Genomic DNA, 10,153 nt, shown 5'->3' on the forward strand with positions numbered 1-10,153 from the left:
GTGAGAGCGCGCGCCGCTTGGCGGGAATCTCCCAGCGGAGCGGCCGCCAAAGTGAAAACACTGCAGCGTGTGACTGAGGCCTGTGTTAGCAGAAGCCTTTCAAAGCGGTTCTGTGCGGCGCCTCGCTGGGAATATCATTTATAAAGTGAGCTGATGAGAATTTATGAGGGAAATTATTTCTCAGCCCAGCTTCTTCTGTCTCTCCGCTCCTCAGAGCTGTGCTATGTTTTCTGAGTGGGCGGCCCAGAAAGAGCGGACTCTTCTGTCGGCCCCGCTCACGGCCCAGTCGGGCCCAACCTTTGACCGAGTCTCCACCTCCTCCTACACCAATTGCTCTGGCTGCTTCACGTTGGGCGAGCGTAGCTTCAACCGGCAGTACGCCCACATCTACGCCAGCCGCCTCCTGCAGCTGCGACCTGTCATCGCGGAGAGAGCCAGAAAGAAGTGGGGTGAGTGTGAGGGGGAAAATGTGAGGGGGCGAGGGGGGTGGTTTGAGGCGGGAGGGGGGAAGCGAGGAGGGGAAGCGGGGCAGGGCGTGAGGGCGAGGGGGGGAAGCGGGGCAGGGCGTGAGGGCGAGGGGGGGAAGTGGGGCAGGGCGAGGAGGGGAAGCGGGGCAGGGCGTGAGGGCGAGGGGGGGAAGCGGGGCAGGGCGTGAGGGCGAGGGGGGGAAGCGGGGCAGGGCGTGAGGGCGAGGGGGGGAAGCGGGGCAGGGCGAGGGGGGGAAGCGGGGCAGGGCGAGGGGGGGAAGCGGGGCAGGGCGAGGGGGGGAAGCGGGGCAGGGCGAGGGGGGGAAGCGGGGCAGGGCGAGGAGGGGAAGCGGGGCAGGGCGAGGAGGGGAAGCGGGGCAGGGCGTGAGGGCGAGGGGGGAAAGCGGGGCAGGGCGTGAGGGCGAGGGGGGAAAGCGGGGCAGGGCGAGGAGGGGAAGCGGGGCAGGGCGAGGGGGGGAAAGCGGGGCAGGGCGTGAGGGCGAGGGGGGGAGGCAGGGCGTGAGGGCGAGGGGGGGAAGCGGGGCAGGGCGAGGGAGGGGAAGCGGGGCAGGGCGAGGGGGGGAAGCGGGGCAGGGCGAGGGGGGGAAGCGGGGCAGGGCGTGAGGTCGAGGGGGGGAAGCGGGGCAGGGCGAGGGGGGGAAGCGGGGCAGGGCATGAGGGATTTGAGGCGGGAACGGGGAGGGTGGGAGGGAGCTTGGAGGGTGTCAGGGGGTACGGCGGTATGCGCCAGGCAGTGTGTTGATATGACGGGGATTCAGACAGGATGGTGTGGGGGATTGAGAGAGGGTAGGGGAAGATATGTGTGGGGTGGGTGTGGGCAGGGTGGTGCTTTGCATACTGCTTGGGCACGTGCAGTGGATCTGGGAGTTGTGTTAGTGGGGTATGGGTGTGCTGGTGCAGTGGGTGTGCTTGAGGGGTGCAGGCAGAGTAGTGCGGGAGTGGTGTGCTTGGGGGGAATGGCAGGATGGCGAGGGGGGGAGCTGAGGGATTCCCGGCAGAGCGGTGCTGTGGGGGTGCAGGCAGGGTCATGCGGGGGTTTGGTGGGGGTATCGGCAGGCTAGTGTGCAGGTGGATGTGTGTTTGAGAGATGCGGGCAGAGTAGTGTGGGGGAGATTAGTGGGATACTGGCAGGGTACTGTTAGGGGAGTGGTACGGGCAGTGCAGTGGCAGGAGAGGGCATGGACAGGACCATAAAGACTTCTGCATTGTTTGAACCTGTCTTTGTCTTTATGAACCACAGTGTCGAACAGTGGTACAGATAGAATCTGCTGATTTTGATTCTTGGCTTAAAATTAGCTAATGTTTTGGAAGTGGCTGCACCTATCGTTAGCTGTTGTGGGAACCCTTTCCAGATAGTTTTTTATTTTTTGCATTGTTTTTTTGCCAATGTTCCTTGAAAATGAATGGAAACATTTCTATCTTTTGAGTTCTGTGAAGAGTATAGTGAAATGAAACCTCAAAGTAGTACAATCTGAATCTTAAAAAAGCAGAGCTGGTGTCTCCCAGGCACTGATGTCCTGTGTTATGTCTTACAGGAGCAGATGTGCCACTGAAGAAGCTGTGTGAGCTGCAGGTGGGGGAGAAATGTTGTGTGATTGGGACCCTCTTTAAACACATGGAGTTGAAACCATCTATTCTGCGAGAAATCAGTGAAGAGGTAGGAGGCTGACTTTGGGAGCAAATCGTATTGAGTTTCTTGAGCATGAGCTTTCTGTAATCTCCTTGGCCATGTGCCTGAATCTTTGCTTATGCCGCTTTTAGTTGCCATCAAGAGAAGACCAGGGAAATGCTTCCTTTTTTTTTCATGGAAGGAACACCAAACCATCTATGTTACTTTCCACAGTCAAGGATCTAAGACTGGAATGTGTGGGAATGGAATTGTCATTACCACTGTGGTGATGCTCAGATATATGAACTACTGGCAATACTGTCCTATTCTGAAATGACAGTTAATATATAGATAGCTGATGTAGTGCTATTGCTGATTAGCAAATTTAGATTTGACTTAGTTAGATGCATGATGAGGTTTATCAATTTTTTTAGTATTCCTAGAATAAGGTACGAGTCTTTTTCTGCTGAGAAATAATAACTTTAGTGCGAATCAACTTCCGGTCAAAACACTGTGCTAATTTCAGTTGGGGAAAGGAACATCAGAGGCAAGCGGCTTTTCACGTAGGTAGTACGTTGTCTTGAAGTGCAGGTGTAAAGTTTTCCTTTGTTTCTATTACCCCCTTTTTATTCATTGTCTGACTTCTACAGCTAGAAGGTTGTGTTCACAGCTAATCATTCATGCTCCTTGGACCCGACTACTCAGGTGTGACTTTCATCTGATTTTCTCTCACCATTGGGAAATGCCAGACATACATTGTTTCATGTGGCTTTGAATTAAAAACTGATTGGAGCAGGAATTGAACTACTGGGCTCTGCTTGTTGGTACTTAGCGTGACAAGTTAATGGTCAGTGACACTGAATTAGGAGGATTCATCGCTTCTCCAAAAATATTAAATACTATGTTTTTCTTTTAGCACCACCTGTTACCTCAACCAGCACGTACAAAGTACACAGACCAACTAGATGAGCTGATTCTAGAGGATGAGTTGCAACGAATCAAATTGGAGGGAGAGATTGATGTCCAGAAATTTGTTACAGGTGCGGTTGGAAGCAGCATTGAAAAATGTCTATCTGTTCAGAAAAAGGTTTCTTTTTTTGTGGTGCTGTGATCAGTTCTGGTATCGTGATGTGTAGGTGTGGACCTACAGTTCCATTTAGCCCAAATCTCTTGTTTCTCATTCATGTGATTGCATATAACCAGTCAGTGTTTAATATATTATCGAGTTTGGCAATGAGATAGATCTAGATATGTGGTATCTAAGGTTGGAGGAACATAGGATTGATTTTCTCTGGATGGGGTGCAAAGCCTTGAGTATGTACCTTTTCCTGGGGAAGGTTGAGTGCACCGTTATTGAGAACTACTCTTTGTTGCTTTCTTGTAGTTGGCAGGAGAGCAATATTGATGTAGACCTGGTAAGAGGTCACTTGCCCCGATGGCAGTAGGAGGCATTTGAAGTGGCAGCACAGCCAATTAAAGGGGAAAAACATTGTAAATTCAGTTTAGTGCTCTGAAAGTTGCCTTGTTTACTTGAAGGTGTCTCAAAGTTTTGGCACTCTAAAGATTCTGTAAATTGGGACCAGCAAAAGGGTTGGAGATTGGAGATAATGTGAATTTTTTCTTTAGTTTGCAGGTTGGAAAAATTGTAGGTATAGCTTTGAAACCAGATCTGTGGGTTCTGAAGAAGGGTCACTGACCTGAAACGTTAACTCTGTTTCTCTCTGCACAGATGCTGCCAGACCTGCTGAGTATTTCCAGCATTTCTTGTTTTCATTGTTTCTGTTATCTGGATGCGTTTATTGTGATGTGGGTGTTCTGCTTGGACTGATGGTTTTTGATTGTCATTATTCAAAATAATTTTGTTAAACACTCTTCCCAACTTTATTTTTTGAACTTGAAATCCTTTGTCATGTCGTCTTCATCCTGTCATTCAGTGGTTCATTTGAGATTATTTAGTTGTTGAAATATTCGTGATAATGTTTGTGTAAATCTGAGTTCTTTTTGCATTCAGTCTGGTTCAGTAAATGTACTGAGTCGGATGTGTCGGTAAAATCAATTACTTTATTAGCCGGCTGACTTACTCTAATACAACGACACTGACTCCACCAGAGTCTGTTGGGTCCACGAGAGTAAGTGAAGTTTGTGATACAGGTACTACTGTTTATACATTAAGATTCATGCTACACCTCCTTGTTTAACCAATCAGTGCGTTAGAATTCGACTTCACCCACGTGGTGACATGCAGTACATCTGTTACTGAGGTTAACAATACACTCCATTCTCAATACATACTTGTTACTAATAAAATATTGTTTTGTACCAGCAAGATAAAAGAAAGTGGACAAGCAAGCTAATTAGCAAGAGCATAGGAATCATCGATAAACATTCTGGTCTCACTCCCTACATTGATCATGAGTTCTGTTTCTACCTTGTGACAAGTAATTGCGGCGCATCCTGCTATCTCTATTAGGTGTACATTCCTGAGTGTTTCGTGCAGTCTGCAGCTACATCAAGTAGTGGCAGTTCACGAAGATAAGAGGGGCCTAGCACTCCTTATCACTCACAGAGGGATGGACATCATTTGATTCACAGGAGTCCATTTGTTCCAAACCACAGGGAGTCACACAATCAGGCCATAAAGAACAGATGTCTTTGCAATTACCGGTGTCGGCTAATCTTCACAATCTCACGCACTCAGCTTTTACTTTTAACTATCTCATTGTGGTTTCTGCCACTTAAAATCGAAGCTCAGCAAAGCTACTATTCCTTACTTGGCTATATTTCCCATTAAGCATAGTGCCATGCCTTTCTGCTCACTTCCACATTTGTGTCTACCACTGCAGTCAGCAATAATGCGGTTAGTATCGCAGGGCTAATTATGAATCTAACTTGTTCATGTGGCTTGTTTACCAGGAGCAGTTGTTGCATTCTTTGGAGCCGAGCAGGGTGATGGAAAATTCTTAGTAGAAGATCTTTGTACTGCTGACCTTCCACCACAGCAGCAAATGGCAGGACCCAGTACTGATAGGTGATGGGAACACTTTTGCATTACTGTTTTTGAAAAACAAATTAATCAATTTCAACTATATATCTCGAGTTGAGTGACAGGTGCCAGTCTGATTTGATTAAGTATGTTATTCTGCACCACTAAATGTCGATTGTTCTCTAATTCTATTTATTCAGCATGAGAAATTCCAAGCAAGTATTTACGTACAAGTAGAAAAGATCTTTAGGTTCATCATTTCGAGCTTTTCATATCAAATGTATATCTGTACCATATCTCTCAATAGCATATTTTCCTTCAGAAGTTCATCCTCTTTTCATCAGCTTTGTATGATGTCTGCTTCAGTGTTCTTCCACATTTTTCCACAACTTTGAGTGACTGTCCTCCTTTACGCCTCACCTCCCAATTTAAACACTTCGTAATGAACAAATTGTCTGATCATTTTTTTTTTACTTCTTTGCTTCACGATCTTCAAACCTGCAGTTTAGAGTCGCGACTAGTTCTGAGCATTAATTGTGCATTATTTGCCGTTTCAAGGTATGTTTTATTAGCCTCGGGTCTTGGCCTGGGTGGAAAGAATGCAGACAGTCTTCTTGGCATGCAGCTTCTAGTCGACATGGTAACAGGTCAATTGGGAGATGAGGGCGAGCAGAGCAGTGCTGCGAATATCTCCCGTGTGATTTTAGCAGGAAATCTTCTCAGTCGGAATATGCAGAACAAAGACTCTTTCATCAAGGTAAGCAGCCAGAGTTTCAACAAATGGTCATGTTCTCCGTACTTCCAATGGGAAAAGAACACATGGCATGAAGCAAATCTCCCAACCAGCAAATTTGGAAGTTGACCATCCACTCCTTAAAATTTGCAAGGCAAATGGTCAGAAGCAGGCAAATTTAACTCAGAGCTTTGAGTATTGAAAAAAATGAGTATTTTCCCAGGTTCAAATACCAAATAGCAGAGTTTGTTTGAAGTGGTAATTTTTTCCCCTTAGCACTTCTCAATTTGAAGGATTGGTAGTAGGTTCATTGTAATTTTCCACAGAGCATCATATCACCTAAATATATCTCTATTTTGAAAAAATTTGTTTCTTAAATACTGTAATTGCTCTTAAAAAAAGAACTACTGAGACCAATGATTTTAGGTTGGACAGTGTTTGAGGAATGCTGCGGCTTGGGCTGATTTCTTTATCAATTTGTGTGTTGCATGTCAATTATTGGAATGATGTCATTGCCAACATTAAAATATGAGCCTGGCAGATGCAATCATCACAGCTGATGTAAGGTATTTTTACATTTCCTTGTCTGACAGATATTGGCATGATAACTTGGTAACCCTGTGTTTCAGGCAAAATATCTAACGAAGAAGACGCAGGCAGCCAGTGTGGAAGCCATTAAAATGCTGGATGAGATCCTGGTGCAGCTGAGTGTATGTATTTCACTCACTTAATAGTTTTTTGCTGCTGTAAATATTTGTTTTGAAGGTATTTGGTGGGGAATAATGGACCTTGCAGCACTTTGTTAAACCTGCCTCTTAATGTTACCCAGATGTGTGCAGGTTAATTAAATTACTGAAAAGCAGAAATAAAGTTTTTTTTTGTTTCGCTGCAGGCTTCAGTCCCTGTTGATTGCATGCCTGGAGAATTTGATCCGACGAATTACACCTTGCCGCAGCAGCCACTCCACCGCTGTATGTTTCCTCGGGCTATTACCTATCCCACAATGCAACTGGTCACCAATCCTTATCAAGCAGACATTGATGGAGTCAGGTATGGATAAAGGGGGAGATTCTGTGTGACAATAGGGTTGGTTGAGATTAAATACTGTAGGGATTCTGTCAAACATGGCTATTCTATCCTGTTAATGGGATATCAAGTAAAATCTCAATTCAAGAAATAGAAGCAGAAAAAAATCTGCTGATGTGCCATATGAATCCACCTGTAAAAGGCTAAATTTGGAATGGTTGTGTTTAGGTTCCTGGGAACAGCTGGACAGAACGTGAACGACATTTTCTGTTATAGCAGTATGGAAGATTACCTTGAGATCTTGGAGTGGACTTTACGTATTGGCCACATGAGTCCCACTGCACCTGACACCCTTGGTAAGTATTTTGTTCCAGCAATGTGGTGCCTCAAGGGTGGTTCCTCCTGTTCAACTCCCCACCTGACCGCAGCAAGTGTTTTGTTATCAGGGTTTAACCCATTGGTGTCGTATTTTTCAAATAAATGCACAGTGACTGCTTTTCTTGGAGCGTTTAAAAAAAACAAACAGAAAATCAATTGTTTATTGATCATTTTGCCTTATCCTGAAATTGTCGCAACTGTATCTGCTAATGCATTTGCGCACACATCGACATGCACACACGAGACAGATAAAAAGGGAAAGTGATGTTTTTAAGTGGGGTGGAAGGTCAAGATAAGCCTGTCGAATTCTCTTGGAAGTCAAGGTCTCAATGGGTGCAGGCCTGAGATGATTGTAGACATCTGTCTTGATTGAAAGTCAGTTGAAGACGGTGAGTCATTTCTGGTTCATTGCTGTCGAATGTAGATGTAGGTTTCTCCAGGGCACGTGCCTTCTGGCGTGCTGGAAAATAAGCTGTTCGAAGTTGATTCTCTCTCTCTCTCTCCCTCTCTCTCTCTCTCTCTCTCTCTCTCTGTCTCTCTCTCTGTCTCTCTCTCTGTCTCTCTCTCTGTCTCTGTCTCTCTCTCTGTCTCTCTCTCTGTCTCTCTCTCTCTGTCTCTCTCTCTCTGTGTGTCTCTCTGTGTGTCTCTCTGTGTGTCTCTCTGTGTGTCTCTCTGTGTGTCTCTCTGTGTGTCTCTCTGTGTGTCTCTCTGTGTGTCTCTCTGTGTGTCTCTCTGTGTGTCTCTCTGTGTGTCTCTCTGTGTGTCTCTCTGTGTGTCTCTCTGTGTGTCTCTCTGTGTGTCTCTCTGTGTGTCTCTCTGTGTGTCTCTCTGTGTGTCTCTCTCTGTGTCTCTCTCTGTGTGTCTCTCTCTGTCTCTCTCTGTCTCTCTCTTAAGGTAAAACTACGTTACGTCCCATTTCCTGGTCGGGGACATTTTGATCTTTTCCCCCATGGCAATTGTACCGTGGACCAGGTGGTGGCTACCTCGCACCTTTTTTTTTCAGAAGAAGACATTCAATTTTGGAAAGTTTTAGGATGGGGTGCAGTTGACCCCTCTCAGCTTTGCAGATTTGTCCCTTGTCTTTGTCAGACATTTTGAATACACAAAGGCCAATCCCTTTTCTTCGGCAGCTATTTTAGAGCACTGTTCAGATTTTAAAATAGACTTCATTTTTAAAAGACAGTCAGTTTCCTAACTCTTCAGAGTTAGTCCATAATTTGTATAATTGCACTTCTGGTGTGCATGACAATTTACAGAGCAAAATATCACCCAAATATTATAACACTTCCCAATAACCATTCTAGCATTCTAGATAAGTGTTACTAACTTATCCTTGGGCATTCTGTAAAGGATATTCCTCCAATGTTATGCTGAAAGGCAGTGTTGAAAATGAGATGGTGTCTACCCTTTGGTAGGACATAATATCATTCAGACCTGTACTTTCTCAGGACATAATGGCCTAAGTGCTTGCGGTTGCAATTTAGTGTTCTGATAAGGTGACGCAGTGTTGTCGATCGGAACATGTCTTAATTTCTTTTTATTGTTCCTAGGATGTTATCCATTCTACATGAATGACCCATTCGTTTTAGAGGAGTGTCCGCATGTTTACTTCTGTGGCAATGCACCATCATTCAAATCAAAAATCGTCAAAGGTGGGGGCCATTGTTTTATTAAGTTGCATATAGCGAGAGAAATGGAAATGCTCACCGCGTCAAGCTGCAGAAGCATAATTTCTGTTTGGGCAGAAGGGAGGAAGAATTTTGCAATTGAAAATCGACATGCGGGGTTTGCTGAAATCCAAATAATTTTAAGCAGTGGATTTGTCCTATGTGCTATTGATTTTCGGAGTAGAGGTTATGTACAGTGTGCAGTTCTTTGGGGAGCTAATATTTTGACACCTAGGTGTTCGACAGTAAAGCAAATTCTTTCATATCAGAGAAGCATCAAGATCAGAAGTGTGTCCTCTTTGAAATGTTTCAGTGGTTTCTGATTCAGTTGTCATAATTCTGAAAGTCATGTTCCTTCACCATAAACTTTTCAGCAACACTAGAGAACCTATGTAATTGTAATCATTGAATGCATGGATTTTCAAATGGATTTCCTTTTGAGGCAAATTGAGGTCGCTGTGAAGAATTGAGCACATTTATTTCTTCTTGGCATTTGCTACACTTTTGAAATTAGGAACAGTCTGTGATTCACACTACACTAATTGAATACTGGAGGATATCAACCTGAATAGCCTTCAATGCAGTGCAGAAGACCTTTTGTTCCAATGATTTTAGTGATACAATCAGGTAGTTCAAAACACACAAATCTAGAAAGCCTGCAATAGTTTAACCACATGGTGGAAATCTTCTGTTACATTCAAATTATCAAAATTAGTTTTGGTTTTCATTTACAAATCTAGAGCACAGTGTTGAGTAAAACCATTCCCAAACTTGTGCCCAGTATATGACGTCGAAGTGAGATACATCGGTTAACGTGGTAAACAGTTTTGATATTTCAAGATTTGGAAGTTGGCAACAAGAGTGTTGCTGTACTGTTGTAACATTTAATTTGTAGCTCTACAGACGACATTATTTCAGCTATATTGAAATAATACATGGTGAAATTATGACAAAATATCTTCACTTCGAATGAAAGCATTTTTTTGGATTGATCTTGATTGCTTTATTGGATTGCATGTTATTGCTCACCCGTTGGTTTCTGCATGGAACTTCAAACAGGGACGCCCTCTGTATTTGTGGGATGGATGTGCTGGCAGATATGGATATGCAAGGAGAGGAGTAAGCAGGTTGGCACTTGCAGTGGGGAATCCCTGATCAAAAGATTATTGCCAGGTGGTCTGTGCCCCTGGTGTCAATAATGTTTTTGTCTGTCAGATGACTGGACCACTGGAGCCTGCTCTGCATTGCTAATTTTTCATGCTTTCCTTT

General features: G+C 44.7%; 1 protein-coding gene across 1 annotated transcript; it reads left to right on the plus strand.

Moving 5' to 3' along the window:
• Positions 1-10,033, plus strand: LOC137358805 (DNA polymerase delta subunit 2-like). Its single transcript, XM_068025052.1, has 9 exons — positions 1-449; positions 2,024-2,145; positions 3,014-3,137; positions 5,011-5,125; positions 5,639-5,837; positions 6,443-6,523; positions 6,706-6,863; positions 7,068-7,195; positions 8,768-10,033. Exons 1-9 carry the CDS (start codon positions 164-166, stop codon positions 9,205-9,207), a joined length of 1,653 nt encoding a protein of 550 aa, XP_067881153.1. The 5' UTR covers positions 1-163; the 3' UTR covers positions 9,208-10,033.
• The last annotated feature ends 120 nt before the right edge of the window (positions 10,034-10,153 follow it).

Source organism: Heterodontus francisci, unplaced genomic scaffold, assembly GCF_036365525.1.
Source record: "Heterodontus francisci isolate sHetFra1 unplaced genomic scaffold, sHetFra1.hap1 HAP1_SCAFFOLD_2311, whole genome shotgun sequence".
NCBI classification, from domain to species: Eukaryota; Metazoa; Chordata; class Chondrichthyes; order Heterodontiformes; family Heterodontidae; genus Heterodontus; species Heterodontus francisci.